This window comes from Balaenoptera musculus, chromosome 3 (assembly GCF_009873245.2).
Source record: "Balaenoptera musculus isolate JJ_BM4_2016_0621 chromosome 3, mBalMus1.pri.v3, whole genome shotgun sequence".
In the NCBI taxonomy this organism is placed as follows: domain Eukaryota; kingdom Metazoa; phylum Chordata; class Mammalia; order Artiodactyla; family Balaenopteridae; genus Balaenoptera; species Balaenoptera musculus.
The window spans coordinates 54,485,337-54,504,173 of NC_045787.1; the positions used below are offsets into that span (position 1 = coordinate 54,485,337).

Sequence of the window (18,837 nt, forward strand, 5' to 3'; positions counted from 1 at the left end):
GAATCCAGTTTCCTTCCTATATCTCATACTTCTCATTAGTCAAAGGACCTCTGTGATATCTTGTAACTTAGCTCTTGAGTTGGATCTCTGGAAAAACCGACCCGGAGACGGCTTCCTGTTGAGTATAAATAAACATTCACAGTTTTTTTTCTTCCCTTTACACTGCATAAAAAATTACAACATTAATAGAAATAATAATTAAAGGAATAATTCTCTAACAACACTGCTACTCAATCCAATGAAACTCTTCATTTGGGGGCAGGGGGTGGAGGAGGGAGTTCTTTTAATTTTTATTCATAGATAGTTGTATGCTCCAAGTCGATAACTTGAATCTTTTAAAATTGAGGTATTGATGCATAATATTTGTTTCAGGTGTACAACACAATGATTCACAATTTTTAAAGGTTATACTCCATTTATAGTTACTATAAAATATTGGATATGTTCCCTGTGCTGTACATTAGATACTTGTAGCTTATTTGTTTTATACATAGTAGTTTGTAGGATAACTTGAGTTTTAATTTTCTTCAGGGAGAACATTTTGTGAATTCCTGGGTTAAGAGAGATTTACCTATGGCTTCAGGTAAAGATTCAGACGTATTTCAAAAAGCTTTGCTTGTTTATTTCTTCTTCTGCTTTTTTTTTTCAGCCTAATTTTTTTTTAACCCCTCCATTTTTCTTCTCATTTTATGGTGCCATAGTAATTTTTTTAAAAAACATTTCATTAGAGATTTCTGGTCTCCTGGAGTAACTTAGTTTTTTAACATAAATGAGCATAGGGAAATATGTCAGGGTTGGGTCCTTGACTGAATTTCCTTTAAAACAATTAAGGTTTCTGGATAAAATGGTTTTGAAAACATTCTTACACGGATCGGTGTCTGTTAAGAAATCAAATGTGAAATAACAGAAAATAAATATTGGTCTCTGCCCCTAGTTCCTGGCACAGAGCTCCTAAAATCCATGTAATTTCCTAAGTGATAACATCATGAGGTGCATCTCTTGTTCTAATACTGGATCTTCGACGCTGTCCCTGACACAGGGCTCCTAAAATCCTTGTAGACTCCTAAGTGATAAGAACACTGGGAGCATCTTTGATTTCTAATGAGGTGATTCTGGGTGAGCTCCTGGGTGGCTTCTGGATGGGAGCTGGTCACTGGAAGGAGCAAGCCAAGATTGGAAGCTTGGAAGTTTCAGCCCCGTCCCCTATTCTTCAGAGCAGGGAGGGGGGTATAAGTGGAGTTAGTGATCGGTCGTGCCTGTGTGAGGAAGCCTCCATAAAAACCCCAGCCGTACAGGTTTCCAGGAGCCTTCAGGTACGTGAACACACCCACACTGGGGGTGTGACACATCCCAGCTCCGCGAGGGTAGAAGCCCCCAGACCTCGCTCTGTGAGCCAGTTCATCTGGCTGTTCATCTGTACCCTTGATCGTATCCTTTACTAAACAAACCTAAGTGTTTCTCCGAGTTCTGTGATCCACTCTAACAAATGCAATGGGGTAGGAGCAGTGTTACGGGATTGAGCCTTTAACCTGTAGGATCTGACACTACTAAGCAGACAGTGTTGGAACAGAGTTAAATTGTAGGACACCCAGCTGGTGTTGCAGAGAATGGCTTACTGGGAGAAAACCCCCATACATCTTGTGTCAGAAGTATCGTGAATGGGACAGTAGTGTGAGAATAAAGGAGACACACAGGAGGAAAAGACTGAGGTTTTTCCAGTACATTAAGTCATGTTCCAATTAAAACTCAAGTGACAGCAGGAATCCTGGGGCTAAGTGGAATAATGAAGCAAGCTTTCATCTTAAGGAGTTTCGCAGTATCTAATTTTATTAACATATTTAATAAACATAAGTTGGTTTTCAAATCCTCAAAGGGTGCAGAAGACAGGAACCAAACCCCAGGGGCAGCCCAATGTGGAAAGTCTAATAGAAACCACCCCATAGAGTGGACACCCAAAGGGCAAGAAACAAATCTGCCTGCTCTTAAGGGAGCTGCAAGGCAAATTTGTCTTTCTCAAATCTGATACTAACTTGGGGTGGAAGGGAAGCTCCTCTAGCTTTTTCTTGCTTTATCCTGATGCTATATGATGAAAAGATAATTAGAAAATATTTTATTATAAAAAAATTTGAATCTATATAGAAATAAGACCATAGTAAATCCCTACCATGCATCCACCACTCTGCTTCAACATGTGGTCAGTCTGGCCTTGCCTGTTTCTTCTTTTCTAATTCCCTCCTTCAATTATATTGAAGCAAACGCCAAACATATCATTCTGTCTGTAAATGTGAAAGGATAACTCAAACACTGATACTTGCAATATCAAAGCTTGCTGGTCTCACCATATGCTTTTTATTCAAGTGTGTTGCAATGGCAACATCTTTGCTAACGAAGAACTCCGACTGGACTCTTTCAAGAACTGGCCCCAGGCATCCCCTGTGGGAGCTGCAGCTCTGGCCAACGCAGGTTTTTTCTACTTAGGTGAGTCAGCAGTTTGCCCCAAGCTCTTGCCTTGCTGCCCATTTAAACCCCACATACACTTCATGATCCTGGGCTCATATTTAACTAAGCTCAACAATCCCTACTTCTTTTCATTACTCCTTTTTTTAAAAAAAAACAATTATTTATTTATTTAGGCTGCACCGTGTCTCAGATGCAGCGCATGGGATCTTCATTGTGGCGTGCGGGATCTTTTTTTTTAGTTGTGGCAGGCGGGCTCCTTAGTTGTGGCATGTGAACTCTTAGTTGCGGCATGCGTGTGGGATCTAGTTCCCCGACCAGGGATTGAACCCGGGCCCCCTGCATTGGGAGCGCCGAGTCTTACCCACTGGACCGCCAGGGAATTCCCTCATTATTCCTTATATATTCCCTTTCCTTTCTGTGTCAGATGGCCATACCTACCTATAAGAGGAGCTGGGACGTTTAACTTTTTTTCTGGGTAGCAATGTGCCCAGCTGAAAATTGGGGTTTCTGTTACTATGGGAGAATGAGAGATAACTAGGAGTGTGGATAGCGGTTTTTGCCACACACTCCTTGGAAGAGAAAGTAAGGAAATTCCTTTTAATGATTCCTAAGCATGTAGAATCTTCCGTCGGTTCATAGTATTCTCTCTTGAGCTGCTGGTCATCAGGGAGTTCCACTCTGTAATACACAAAGAGCAGGCAGGTTCCCCTCAGCTAAACCTCTGCCAGAGGTACAATAAGGTGAAAGGATATTGTGTCCTTCCTGGGAACTTGCTGGCCTTCTTCAGACCAAACACACATGCTAAGTTACAGTGGAGGTCCATGTGGACCTTTTACAGAGGGGTCAAGTCAAGAATACCACAGAGCAGTACAGAGTAGGGGAATGTAGTGTTCACTCGAACTAACAGACATGTTCCATTGGTAGAAAAAAATCTTAATGCCTCACAGTCTTAAGCATTTGGAAAGGCGGTGTTCCACCCTTTCTTCCTGCTCTCTCCATTCTGTCTTCCTCTTGCCAGCCTTCCTCTAGGACCCTCTGTCCAGTGTCCTCACCCTCTTCCTTTTGAGCCTCCTCCTCTCCCCACAAATCCTAGGCATCTCACCCTTTCGGGGTCTTGCAAGCTCTAGGACCTCCTATTGTTATCCAGACACAAAGGGAGGTTTTCCTCTGCTCTGGCTTTACAATGCCTACAGGAGTCCAAGAAGAGAAGGAAGATGGTGCATGCTCCATTTCTAGTTCAGTCTTTCGGCAGATCCAAATGCCAATTTCCGTCCAAAGAAATAGAGTCTCACATGAAGACTTGATCCTACTTCTAGTGGGATAAACCTAGCAGTAATGTAGTAAGAGGCATTTGATTCTTCACGAACTTACTTACATGAGAGTTGCTATATTTGCTCATATATATTTTCCTGAGCTCCAAATATTTTCCTTCTGATTTATTCATTAAATAAATAACTTACTGAGTGCCTAGTAAGTCCTAGGCACTCTTCTAGGTCCATGAGATTCATTAGGGAGCAAAACAGGAAAAAATCTCTTCCTTCATGGAACTTCAATTCCACATTCTGATTTGCAAATCTCTTGCTCCATAGAATGAGGAGGGGACAGGGAGAGGGTGTTAATCAGTGCATGGTACAGGTACATAGAAACATTGAATGATACTTGTTCATGACCCCATTGGTGAGAGAAGAGCCCTAAATAGAATATTTCCTCACTGGTGACCCAGTTTGTGACTTTGTCACAAAATCTGATTGAAAGTGCAAGTAGGGTTTTGCTAATAAAGGCCTGGTAGTTATTATGTGTGTCACTTGACAAATACACTGGCCAGTGGCACTGATCAAATTTCCTTACTTCTAGGTAAAAGCGACACCGTCCAGTGTTTTTCCTGTGGAGGATGTTTGTATAAGTTCGAGGAAGGTGATGACCCATTAGAAGGACACACCAAATATTTTCCCAAGTGAGTGGAATGAATGTTTAGTGTCTATGAATCTGGATGTATTGATACTTTAGCAATTTTCCCCTCATTTTATATTCTGATTAAGTCTTTGCCCACCTCTCTGATTCTTACGATGAAGGATGAGTCTTTCTCTCTTTCATGCCCTTGCTTTCATGACCCCTTTCCCATCTAGCCTTCCTCTCACTATAGTCACAGCACAGTTTTGGTTCGATCATTATTTTCACATTACATGTTTACATTATCATGACTTCATAAAGGCGGAGCCTAGTAATAAATAATTTACCTTCCCTCCCTGTACCACTTCCAATTTTTGTAGTAAGTAACAATTGTCTTATTAGTATGTTTGCTTAGTTTTTTGGTTTTTGAGGTGAAATTCACACATACACTATTTAAAAGTGCACAGTCCAGTGGCATTTAGTACATGCACAATGTTATGCAAGCACCCACTGCTAATTCCAAAACATTTTCATTATCCCAAAAGAGAACTCTGTACCCATTAAGCAGTCATTCCCTATCTCCCCAGTGCACCCTAGCTCCTTAGAGCTACCAGTCGGCTTTCTGTCTCTATAGATTTACTGTTCTGGATATTTCATGTAAATGGAAGCATGTAATATGATCTTTTGTATTTGGCTTCACTTAGCACAATGTTTTGAGGTTCATCTGTCTTGTAGAATGTATCAGTACTTCATTCTTTTTTATGGCTGAGATATATGTAATCGTATATGTGTATATATATGTATGTATTTCAGTTTCTCCATCTCCTCGCCAACACTTGTTATTTTCCTTTTTAAAAAATATACCCATTTTCTTAGTTTTAAAATGTATTTAGCACCAGTTCATCTTCAAATTCTCCCAAATGTTTAAATCTTCTCTCCGGTCATTCAAACTTGTAAGATAGCCCACCATTTTCATTTTCTTAAAGGAGTCTGTTGTGAAGTCTCTGACCTGCTTCAATATGAACTATTTGTCCTGTAGTCACCCTAGGATCCTGGGATCATTCTTCACGGTCATTCTAGGGATTCCTATTGCCTCTCTCCTGTGTTGTAGCTCCTGTTTCCTGGATCTACTGTCATCCTCTTCTTGGTTTATTCACTCACTTTGTTGTTGTTTTGTTTTGTTTAATTGTGGAATTGGATTATGTCTTTTTATTTTTTTGATTAATTTTTATCAGAGTATGTTGCTTTACAATATTGTGTTAGTTTCTGCTGTACAGCAAAATGAATCAGCTATACATATACATATATCCCCTCTTTTTTGGATTTCCTTCCCATTTAGGTCATCACAGTGCATTCGATAGAGTTCCTTGTGCTATACAGTATGTTCTCATTAGTTATCTATTTTATACATAGTGTCAATAGTGTATGTGTGTCAATCCCAATCTCCCAATTCCTCCCACCCACCCCCCCTTCCCCCTTGGTATCCATACATTTGTTCTCTATTCCTTTTTCTGCTTTGCAAATAAAATCATCTATACCATTTTTCTAGATTCCACATGTATGTGTTAATATATGATATTTGTTTTTCTCTTTCTGACTTACTTCACTCTATTCATTCACCTTGGAACACTCCTCCACAGTTCCCTGGGAAAGACTGCATAAGCGATACATGTTTTTAGCTTCCATTTAATGCATATATCTGAATATTTATATATTTTTTCTCACACTCATTTGGTAGTTTAGCTAGTTATAGAATTCCAGGTTGGAAGTCATTCTAATTCTAAGTTGTACAGACATTGCTATATTTTCTAATAGCTTCCAATACTGCTGTTGAAATTCCATGTCTTTCTGATTCTTAATCCTTTTATTGCAAACTACTTTTTCCCATCCTGGATGCATTTAGGATTTTCTGTTTGTTTCTAGTGTTCTAAAATTTCATGAATAAATGGCTACTTTTTAATATTTATTTTCTGTAGCTCTTTAACCTTTTTTTTTTTTTTTGGCTTATTTTTCACTCACCAAACTCTTCAAAAATGTTCAACTGTAAGAGAACATTTTTTTGTTTTCACTTTGTAATTAGTAAGTGCTCTTCCAGAAATAAATATTAATACAAACAGGTCTTAAATACTTCCATCTAATTCTAAGATGCTAAAGAGGATACAGTTTTGAAGGTGTTTTGACAGAAGTAGTTGTGTTTTTTTCTTTCTTATTTGGATTTAGTATTTTGTAAATTTTTAAACAGTGGGGATATTCTTCTTAATTCTTGGAAAAATAAGCTAGGATGCAGTCTAATTTTATTTAGAACCTCTTTTGGACTCTATCAACTCCCTTTTTGTATGGCTTTTTATTTTTCCTCTGCCTTTTTTGTTTGTTTGTTTTCTGGTTTTTTTGTTGTTTTTGTCTTTTGGTGCTCCATGTGAGGCTCAAATCTTCTGCCTCTTTTTTAAAATCACAAATTACGATGCATTTAAAGGAGTACCTAAAATATTTATGTATGATTTAAAGGACAATTAACAAAGAAACAAATGAACCCAGCACTAAAGTTAAGAAATTGAATATTATCAAGTCCTTAGAATGCTACTGTGTGCCCACCTTCCCAATTCTGATTATATCCTTGTCCCTCCAATTCAGAGGTAAACATGATCCTGAAATTTGGGTTAATTGTTCCTTCTTCTCCTAATGGTTTCACCAACTACATGTGTATCATTAAACACATTTAACTTTGCCTATTCTTGAAGTTCAAATAAACGGAAGCATACTGCATGGTTTTTCTGTGATGACTGACTTATTTTACTCAAACTTTACACAAAGTTTTTGAGACTCATTCATAATTATGTATAGAGTTGTAGTTCACTTGTTCTCATTGCTATATAGTATATTGTTTTATGAATATATAATTTATCCATTCTATTCTCGATTCAACATCTGGGTTGTTTTCAGAGTGTTGCAATTCAAATAATGCCACTATGAACCCTCTTGTACATAATTCCCAGTACTCATATGTGTTTCTCCAGGATGCATAACCAACCATGGAATTGCAGTGTAATAGGGTTTGCACATATTCAACTTTACTAGATTATGCAAAACTTTTCTTAAAGTGGTTGTACTGATTTATATTCTCACTAGCATAGATGTTTCCATTCTGTCTGCTTCCTCACTAATTTAGTATTGCCCAAATTTTAATTTTGGTCAATCTAATTACTAGTAATGTTGAGCATATTTTCATATTTTCCCATACAGTTTCCGTGTTCTTTTTCTTCAGGACCATATCTTGGCTATTCTTTGCCCTTTCCTCTTTCATATTCAGAGAATATATGAAATGGCCCTCTTTATCTCTCATAGTACTCCTTATTCTTAAGTCTTTATCTGATATTAATATATGTAGCTACTCCAGCTTTTGTATAGTTTTTACATGATACTACCTTTTTTGAAAGTGTTTTACTTTTTTTTTTTTTTGGCCACGCTGCGTGGCTTGAGGGACCTTAGTTCCCCGACCAGGGATTGAACCCAGAGAGCATCGAGTCCTAACCACTGGACAACCATGGAATTCCCGAAATCATTTTACTTTTAATCTATGACTTTATATTTATGACTTTATATTTAAGGTGAGTTTCTTGTAGGCAACATAGTTGGGTCTTGCTTTTTTTTAACAGTCTGACAATATCTGCTTTCTTTTTTGTTGTTGTTGTTTGTTTTTGTTTGTTTGAGTTTTTTTGGCCGTATTGCCAGCTCATGGGATCTTAGTTCCCTGACCAGGGATCTAACCTGGGCCCCTGGCTGTGAGAGCTCAGAGTCCTAGCCACTGGACCCCCAAGAAATTCCCCAATATCTGTTTTCTAATGGGAGTGTTTAGAACATTTACATTTAATATAATTATTAATATGGTTGGATTTAAATCTACTATTTTGCTATTTGTCTTCTATTTATCCCATCTCTTCTTTGTTTCTTCTTCTTTTCCTGACTTGCATTTGAGTATTTTTTAGTATTCCATTTTATCTCTATTGTTGGCTTTTTAGATGTACATCTTTATCTTTTTAGTACCTGCTCTAGAATCTACATAATGCATATTTAACACATCACAGTCATGTTCAAATAATATTATCACAGTTGACATATAATGTATGAACCATATAACAGTATACTTCTATTTTCCCCCTCCTATTATGATTTTGTTTTCATATATTTTTACATCACATATATTCTAAATCTCACAATATAGTGTTATATCTTTGCTTTAAAAATTATCTTTTTTTTTTTTTTTTTAATTCTTTTTGTTGCAATGGTAAATGGGAGTGTTTCCATAATTTCTCTTTCAGATTTTTCATCATTAGTGTATAGGAATGCAAGAGATTTCTGTGCATTAATTTTGTATCCTGCAACTTTACCATATTCATTAATTAGCTCTAGCAGTTTTCTGGTGGCATCTTTAGGATTCTCTATGTATAGTATCATGTCATCCGCAAACAGTGACAGTTTTACTTCTTCTTTTCCAATTTGTATTCCTTTTATTCCTTTTTCTTCTCTGATTGCCGTGGCTAGGACTTCCAGAACTATGTTGAATAATAGTGGTGAGAGTGGACATCCTTGTCTCGTTCCTGATCTTAGAGGAAATGCTTTCAGTTTTTCACCATTGAGAATGATGTTTGCTGTGGGTTTGTCATATATGGCCTTTATTATGTTGAGGTAGGTTCCCTCTATGCCCACTTTCTGGAGAGTTTTTATCAGAAATGGGTGTTGAATTTTGTCAAAAGCTTTTTCTGCATCTATTGAGAGGATCATATGGTTTTTATTCTTCAATTTGTTAATATGGTGTATCACATTGATTGATTTGCGTATATTGAAGAATCCTTGCATCCCTGGGATAAATCCCACTTGATCGTGGTGTATGATCCTTTTAATGTGTTGTTGGATTCTGTTTGCTAGTATTTTGTTGAGGATTTTTGCATCTATATTCATCAGTGATATTGGTCTGTAATTTTCTTTTTTTGTAGTGTCTTTGTCTGGTTTTGGTATCAGGGTGATGGTGGCCTCATAGAATGAGTTTGGGAGTGTTCCTTCCTCTGCAATCTTTTGGAAGAGTTTGAGAAGGATGGGTGTTAGCTCTTCTCTAAATGTTTGATAGAATTCACCTGTGAAGCCATCTGGTCCTGGACTTTTGTTTGTTGGAAGATTTTTAATCACAGTTTCAATTTCATTACTTGTGATTGGTCTGTTCATATTTTCTGTTTCTTCCTGGTTCAGTCTTGGAAGGTTATACCTTTCTAAGAATTTGTCCATTTCTTCCAGGTTGTCCATTTTATTGGCATAAAGTTGCTTGTAGTAGTCTCTTAGGATGCTTTGTATTTCTGCGGTGTCTGTTGTAACTTCTCCTTTTTCATTTCTAATTTTATTGATTTGAGTCCTCTCCCTCTTTTTCTTGATGAGTCTGGCTAATGGCTTATCAATTTTGTTTATCTTCTCAAAGAACCAACTTTTAGTTTTATTGATCTTTGCTATTGTTTTCTTTGTTTCTATTTCATTTATTTCTGCTCTGATCTTTATGATTTCTTTCCTTCTGTTAACTTTGGGTTTTGTTTGTTCTTCTTTCTCTAGTTTCTTTAGGTGTAAGGTTAGATTGTTTACTTGAGATTTTTCTTGTTTCTTTAGGTAGGCTTGTATAGCTATAAACTTCCCTCTTAGAACTGCTTTTGCTGCATCCCATAGGTTTTGGGTCGTCGTGTTTTCATTGTCATTTGTCTCTAGGTATTTTTTTATTTCCTCTTTGATTTCTTCAGTGATCTCTTGGTTATTTAGTAACGTATTGTTTAGCCTCCATGTGTTTGTCTTTTTTACGTTTTTTTCCCTGTAATTCATTTCTAATCTCATAGTGTTGTGGTCAGAAAAGATGCTTGATATGATTTCAATTTTCTTAAATTTACCGAGGCTTGATTTGTGACCCAAGATGTGATCTATCCTGGAGAATGTTCCGTGCGCACTTGAGAAGAACGTGTAATCTGCTGTTTTTGGATGGAATGTCCTATATATATCAATTAAATCTATCTGGTCTATTGTGTCATTTAAAGCTTCTGTTTCCTTATTTATTTTCATTTTGGATGATCTGTCCATTGGTGTAAGTGAGGTGTTAAAGTCCCCCACTATTATTGTGTTACTGTTGATTTCCTCTTTTATAGCTGTTAGCAGTTGCCTTATGTATTGAGGTGCTCCTATGTTAGGTGCATATATATTTATAATTGCTATATCTTCTTCTTGGATTGATCCCTGGATCATTATGTAGTGTCCTTCCTTGTCTCTTGTAACATTCTTTATTTTAAAGTCTATTTTATCTGATATGAGTATAGCTACTCCAGCTTTCTTTTGATTTCCATTTGCATGGAATATCTTTTTCCATCCCCTCACTTTCAGTCTGTATGTGTCCCTAGGTCTAAAGTGGGTCTCTTCTAGACAGCATATATATGGGTCTTGTTTTTGTATCCATTCAGCCAGTCTATGTCTTTTGGTTGGGGCATTTAATCCATTCACGTTTAAGGTAATTATCGATATGTATGTTCCTATGACCATTTTCTTAATTGTTTTGGGTTTGTTTTTGTAGGTCCTTTTCTTCTCTTGTGTTTCCCACTTAGAGAAGTTCCTTTAGCATTTGTTGTAGAGCTGGTTTGGTGGTACTGAATTCTCTTAGCTTTTGCTTGTCTGTAAAGCTTTTGATTTCTCCATCAAATCTGAATGAGATCCTTGCCGGGTAGAGTAATCTTGGTTGTAGGTTCTTCCCTTTCATCACTTTAAGTATATCATGCCACTCCCTTCTGGCTTGCAGAGTTTCTGCTGAGAAATCAGCTGTTAACCTTATGGGAGTTCCCTTGTATGTTATTTGTCGTTTTTCCCTTGCTGCTTTCAATAATTTTTCTTTGTCTTTAATTTTTGCCACTTTGATTACTATGTGTCTTGGCGTGTTTCTCCTTGGGTTTATTCTGTATGGGACTCTCTGCGCTTCCTGGACTTGGGTGGCTATTTCCTTTCCCATGTTAGGGAAGTTTTCGACTCTAATCTCTTCAAATATTTTCTCTGGTCCTTTCTCTCTCTCTTCTCCTTCTGGGACCCCTATAATGCGAATGTTGTTGCGTTTAATGTTGTCCCAGAGGTCTCTTAGGCTGTCTTCATTTCTTTTCATTCTTTTTTCTTTAGTCTGTTCCGCAGCAGTGAATTCCACCATTCTGTCTTCCAGGTCACTTATCCGTTCTTCTGCCTCAGTTATTCTGCTATTGATTCCTTCTAGTGTAGTTTTCATTTCAGTTATTGTATTGGTGATCTCTGTTTGTTTGTTCTTTAATTCTTCTAGGTCTTTGTTAATCATTTCTTGCATCTTCTCAATCTTTGCCTCCATTCTTATTCCGAGGTCCTGGATCATCTTCACTATCATTATTCTGAATTCTTTTTCTGGAAGGTTGCCTATCTCCACTTCATTTAGTTGTTTTTCTGGGGTTTTTTCTTGTTCCTTCATCTGGTACATAGCCCTCTGCCTTTTCATCTTCTCTATCTTTCTGTAACTGTGGTTTTTGGTCCACAGGCTGCAGGATTGTAGTTTTTCTTGCTTCTGCTCTAAAAATTATCTTTTAAATACATTTTAAAAAGAGAAAAAATGTATTTCTTATTTACCCATTGAGTTACCATCCCTGGCACACTTCATTCCTTTGGGTAGAACCAAGTTTCCATCTGTTATCATTTTCCTTTTAACTGAAGAACTTCCTTTAACATTTCTTGTAGTGCTGATCTGCTGGCAACTAACTATACTGGCTTTACTTGTATGAAAATGCCTGTATGTTACCTTCCTTCAGAGTCCTTTTCCTTGATGGGTCTATCTGCATAGTGACCTTGGACAGAAGCATTTGAAGTCCTACTAGCTATTTTCCTGTAGCTACCCTTCTATTCCTGGGCTCATCTTCAAGTAGGAAGATAAAAATGATGTGTCCTCTTGCTTTATCTCCTGCTTTCCTGTAATTCAGCAGCATAAAAATAAACCAAGATAGTTGTTTCTAGTTTTATCATTTACCTACTGACATTTATAGTTCTCACCTATCCAAGTTAATGATTGTGGGTAGAGCTCTTTAGAATTTTCTTCCTTGGTTCTTCAGGCAGACATCATACCTGAATTTAGAAGGTATTTTATGTTCCAGTTTCATGATGTCTAGCAAATTGTTTTTAGAGAGTATGTTTATGGCCATTCTTTAGTCTTCATATTGATGGAGTTTTTTTCTAAAATAAACTTTTTTTTTTTTTAATATTTTATTTATTTATTTATTTATGGCTGTGTTGGGTCTTCGTTTCTGTGCGAGGGCTTTCTCCAGTTGTGGCAAGTGGGGGCCATTCTTCATCACGGTGCGCGGACCTCTCACTGTCGCAGCCTCTCTTGTGGAGCACAGGCTCCAGACGTGCAGGCTCAGTAATTGTGGCTCACGGGCCCAGTCGCTCCGCGGCATGTGGGATCCTCCCAGACCAGGGCGCGAACCCGTGTCCCCTGCATTGGCAGGCAGACTCTCAACCACTGCGCCACCAGGGAAGCCCAAATAAACTTTTTATTTGGGAATAATTTTCGACTTAGAGAAAAGGTGAAAAGATAATACAGAGAGTTCCTATATTCCCACACCCAGTTTCCTCTAATAGTAACACCTTATATTATCCTGGTATATTTGTTAAAATTTAAAAACCAACACTGGTACATTGCTACCAACTCCAGATGTTATACGTATTTCACCATTTTTTCTACTAATGTCCTTTTTGTTGTCATTATTCCAGAATCCATAGATAGAGCTGTCTTCTCTATTTTTTTTTCCTTTAGCTTCATTTTAGTTGGTTTCATGGATGAGTGTTAAATATGCTCCCATTCCACCAAATTGGCTGGTTATGCCCACCATTACTTTATGAACCATTTATATCTCTACTGCTGAGATTTACAGTCTACATGTCTTGTTTGATAAAGACACTGACAGAATCACTGGAAATGTTAATTTTATACTTAATTTTTGCCACTAAAACTCTAACAGTGTTTTTGAAAACCTAATGCAAATGCTTAATTGCATACAACTATTTTTTAAAATTAATTAATTAATTTATTTATTTTTGGCTGCATTGGGTCTTCGTTGCTACGTGCAGGCTTCTCATCGCAGTAGCTTCTCTTGTTGCGGAGCACAGGCTCTAGGTGCACAGGTTTCAGTAGTTGTGACATGTGGGCTCAGTAGTTGTGGCTCACAGACTCTAGGGCTCACAGGCTCAGTAGTTGTGGCGCATGGACTTAGTTGCTCCGCAGCATGTGGGATCTTCCCAGACCAGGGCTCAAACCCGTCCCCTGCATTGGCAGGCGGATTCTTAAACACTGCGCCACCAGGGAAGTCCCATACAATTATTTTTATAACTTTTAACTTTTGTGCTTAGTTGTCAGTTTCTCCAAAATATGAAGTGCTCTGCAGAAGTAATTCCAGACCTTCAGAGCCATGGTGAACTTTCTGACTTAACGGTATGAACACCACCTTGTTTATTTTCAGAGTGTGCGATCATGTGATTAAAAACTGTTTTTGAACAGGAACTGCTCATCATAAAAAAAATAAATAAATGAATTCTACAAATATCTGTTAAGCACCGATCATGTGCCAGTTGCAGATGGGGATGCTACAATAAACAAAACATAATACCTAGTTTCATGAAATGTAGAGTCAATCCCTTCTACTTTGAGGCCCAGACTCGTTTGGACCTAAAAGTTGATTAGCGTCCAGGCTACCTGGATTCCATCTGTGATCATCATTTGGAGGACAGTAAGGTCTGACTTGGTAGTTGGCCTTTCTCAAAGCTGGGAAGATATGTTTCTTTTACAACAGCAACCAACCAACCAACCAAATCAAAAATACAGATTAATAGGTTGACCCCTTTTTAAACTGAGAAATTCTACATAGTTCTCTAGGAGATTAGCCACTGCCAATTTAATACACACACACCCCTTATTTGAGGCTGTATGTTAGGTGTATTATGTTCATCATCCCCCAAAAAGAAAACAAGGTAATTTGTCGTTCACTTGATTCATCTTTGCTCATCCCCCCACCTCCTTTAAATAGCTTATTTTTTTTTTTTTTAATTTTATTTATTTATTTATTTATGGCTGTGTTGGGTCTTCGTTTCTGTGTGAGGGCTTTCTCCAGTTGTGGCAAGTGGGGGCCACTCCTCATCGCAGTGCGCGGGCCTCTCACTTATCGCAGCCTCTCTTGTTGCGGAGCACAGGCTCCAGACGCGCAGGCTCAGTCATTGTGGCTCACGGGCCCAGCTGCTCCGCGGCATATGGGATCTTCCGGGACCAGGGCTCGAACCCGTGTCCCCTGCATTGGCAGGCGGATTCTTAACCACTGCGCCACCAGGGAAGCCCCTAAATAGCTTATTTTTAAAAAATATTTATTTATTATTTATTTTTTATTTATTATGGCTGTGCTGGATCTTAGTTGTGGCATGTGGGATCTTTTAGTTGTGGCACGGAGGCTCATAGTTGTGGCATGTGGATTCTTAGTTGTGGCATGCATGCAGGATCTAGTTCCCTGACCAGGGATGGAACCCGGGCCCCCTGCACTGGAAGCTGGAGTCTTACCTACTGGACAACCAGGGGAGCCCCTTAAATAGCTTATTTTTAAAGGAAGAAACATAACCTTCCTATATCCCAGGTATGTAATATTTAAAAAACTGTTGATAACTAAGATCAGAAGTTGCACCTAATGATTTCTGGAGGGTCCGTCTTGCTCTAGACACTGTGATTCTAACCACCTGGACGGTAATCACGGCCCAAGTCACCCATGGAATGAACTGTTTGGATATCACCCAGGAGCACACGCTTGCGTGTGTTTGCAGATCACTTATTGTTTCATATTTGTAGCACTCCTCCCTGCAACTGGCATAAATACTTGAGGGTGGGTTGGGTTTAGAAAATGTCTGGTCCCTAATTGTAATTCAAAGCCCCACCCTCTTATACAAATGTTGATTTAATAGAGGATTTTCTTTTCAAAGGAAACTACAAGTGAAAGCAATCTTGAAGAGTCAGCAGTGAGTTCTGTAGTGCCAGGTAAGGATCTGGAAGTAGCACATGGGATTATATGAATGTGTACATATATTTCTACGTAGGGGATTTTTTTTTTTTTTTTTTTTTTTTACGTAGGGGATTTTAAAAGAGTATTTATAACTGTGCCTCCTTGCTTTTCTCCACAGAGGTGGCCCATGGTGAAGCCCAGTGGCTTCAGGAGGCAAAGAGTCTAAGTGAGCGCCTGAGAAAAGCCTACACCAGTGCCCCTTTCTCCCACATGTCTTTGCTTGAGGTCTCTTCCTGTCCAGCCACCGATCAGCTGCTGAGTTGTGATCTGTCCCTTGCTTCAAAACACATCATCAGTACTGTGCAGGAGCCTGTGGTGTTGCCTGAGGTCTTTGCTAACTTGAACTCTGTCGTGTGTGTGGAGGGTGAAGCTGGTAGTGGAAAGACGGTCCTCCTGAAGAAAGTAGCTCTTCTATGGGCATCAGGATGCTGTCCCTTGTTACACAGGTTCCAGCTGGTTTTCTACGTCTCCCTTGGCTCTACCAGACTGGACCAGGGGCTGGCCAATGTCATTTGTGACCAGCTCCTAGAGACAGAAGGATCTGTTACTGAAATGGGCCTGAGGAACATCATCCAGCAGTTAAAGAACCAGGTGTTATTCCTTTTGGATGACTACAAAGAGATGGGCTCAATCCCCCAAATCATACAGAGGATGATTCAAAAAAACCATTTGTCAAGGACCTGCTTATTGATTGCTGTCCATACAAACAGGGCCAAGGACATCCGCCGATACCTAGATACAATTCTAGAGATCAAAGCGTTTCCCTTCTGTAATACCATCTATATATTACGGAAGCTCTTTCCAGACAATTTGACCCGTCTGCGGAAGTTTATGATTGACTTTAGAATGAATGAAACATTGCTGGGAATTCAGAAAACTCCCTTCGTCGTAGCAGCAATCTGTGCTAATTGGCTTCGGTATCCTCTTTGTCAGTCCTTTGATGATGTGGCTGTTTTCAAGTCCTATATAGAATGCCTTTTCTTAAAGCACAAAACTGCAGCTGACCTTCTCAAAGCAACTGTGTCCTCCTGTGGCGAGCTGGCCTTGAAAGGGTTTTTTTCATCTTGCTTTGAGTTTAGTGATGATGATCTCATAGAAGTAGGGATTGGTGAAGATGAAGATCTAGCCATGTACCTGATGAGCAAATTCACAGCCCAGAGACTGAGGCCAGTCTATCAGTTTTTGAATGCTGCATTCCAAGAATTTCTTGCTGGGATGAGGCTGACTGAACTCCTGGATTCAGATAGGCAAGAGGATCAAGATTCGGGACTTCGCTATTTGAAACAAATTAACTCAACCATGATGGCTATAGGTCCCTATGAAAATTTTTTGAACTATGTCTCTTGCCACCCTTCAACAAAGGCAGGGCCAACAGTTGTATCCCAATTGCTTCTTTTGGTGGATAATCAAGAGACACTGGAGAATATATCTGAAAATGATGACTACCTGAAGCATCATCCAGAGATTTCAGAGAAGATGCAGTTTCTCAGGGTGTTGTGGCAATACTCTCCAGAAGATTACCTTTCACTGGTTTCAAAACATTTATTGGCTCTGGCTGTAAAAATTGCTTATCGAAGCAACACTGTTGCTGCCTGTTCTCCATTTATTTTGCAGTTCCTTCGAGGGAGAACCCTGTCTTTGAGTGTGCTTAAGTTACCGTATTTTTTTGACCACCCAGAAAGCCTGTTATTGTTGGGGAGCATCCGGGTCTCCATAAGAGGAAATAGGTTACCCAAATCAGATTTTTCATTCCTGGAAAAAAGTTTTGACAAATCCCAGGCACCAACTATAGATCAGGACTATGCTTCTGCCTTTGAACTTGAGAGTGAATGGAAGCAGAATTTAGTTGAAAAACAGGAAACCATGAACCGTTTTCTGAACATGCAACTCAAGGCACCAGCAGATATCAGCACTGGCTATTGGAACCTTTCTCCAAAGCAGTACAAGATTCCCCTTCTGGAAGTTGGTGTGACTGGTACTGACGCTGTGGATCAGGAGATGCTAAGATTTCTAATGAAAGTTTTCTCAGCTTCACAGCGCATTGAACTCCACTTGACCAGCAGCGGGGGTTTTATTGAAAGCATCCGCCCAGCTCTTGAGCAGTATAAGGCCTCGTTCACCAAGTGCTCCATAAGCCAATTTGAGCTGAGTGCAGTAGAACAGGAATTGCTTCTCACTCTGCCTTCCCTAGAATCTCTTGAAGTCTCAGAGACAACCCATCTACAAGGTAAACCTGCACCTGTTTTAGATGACTGTTAGGATGTGTACTTTTATCTTCTCACTCTTAGTTTTAGGTGGATGAAAACTTCTGGAAGTGTGAGACCATAAATCCTTGCTGATTGAACAGATATAAAATAAATCTTTACTAACTTATTTCTGTCAGTAATATGAATTAGTGAAAGGCTTCCAAATAACAGAATGGCTTTCAAACTCTGATAAAAATAATAAAATGACTAATGAAGTCTCTTAATAAACAAATGACTTGTTATTAGTAAAAGAATGATCTATATGTAAATGATGCTTGAGAATTACCCTCATCCCACCTGCTTCATGGAAGAAAGGGCTTGTACTCTGGGACATAAACAAGTGGGAAGTAGTATCTCCCAGTTATTTGTGTCTCCTTTCACTTGTCTAAGCAGTGTTTGAGAGTTTTCAGTGTAGACTTTATCATCTTTCATTAAATTTATTCCTAGGTACCTGTGTTTTTGATACTCTTGTAAATGGTATTTCAATTTTTTCATTTTCTGATTGTTGCTAGTATGGGTTTGATTTTCAGCAGTTTATTAAATGCCTAGATGTGCTTTGCTTTGTATCTATCTTACTTGAGGGTCACTGAACATTTTTTTGGATCTGTGGGTTGATATTTATCATCAAATTTAGAAAAATTTTGTTTTTTCAAATATTTTTTATCATGGTAAAACATACATGAAACTTTAAAAGCATTTTTCAGTATACAATTCAGTGGCATTAAGTACAATTACAGTGTTGTGCAACCATCACCACTGTCCACTTCCAGAACCTTTTCATCATCCCAAACTCTGTACCTATTAAACAATAACTCCTGCTTCTCCCCAGCTGCTGATGTCTCTACGAATTTGTCTATTCTATTTCACGTAAGTGAATCCGTACAATATTTTGTCCTCTTGTGTCTGGCTTCTTTCACGTTTTTAAGGTTCATCCATGTTGTAGCATGCGTCAGAACTTCACTACTTTTATAGCTGAATAATATTTCATTGTATGTATATATCACATTTTAAATCAATTCATCTGTTGATGGACACTTGCACTGTTTATTCTGGCTAAAGTTGCCATGAACATGGGTGCACAAATATTACTTTGAGACCCTACTTTCAATTCTTTTGGATATATACCCTGA

General features: G+C 38.5%; 1 protein-coding gene across 3 annotated transcripts in view; it reads left to right on the top strand.

Annotated features, from left to right (window-relative positions):
- LOC118893564 (NLR family apoptosis inhibitory protein) overlaps positions 1-18,837 on the top strand; it is a 39,450-nt gene that overhangs the window by 9,612 nt on the left and 11,001 nt on the right. For 2 of the 3 annotated variants that reach the window (XM_036849241.1, XM_036849242.1), the window contains exons 5-10: positions 532-583; positions 2,359-2,478; positions 4,315-4,414; positions 13,774-13,855; positions 15,382-15,436; positions 15,580-17,688. In XM_036849241.1, coding sequence (XP_036705136.1) covers positions 532-583; positions 2,359-2,478; positions 4,315-4,414; positions 13,774-13,855; positions 15,382-15,436; positions 15,580-17,688 — 2,518 coding nt within the window. The remainder of the gene's footprint in view (positions 1-531; positions 584-2,358; positions 2,479-4,314; positions 4,415-13,773; positions 13,856-15,381; positions 15,437-15,579; positions 17,689-18,837) is intronic. The other variant, XM_036849243.1, reaches the window with a different exon arrangement.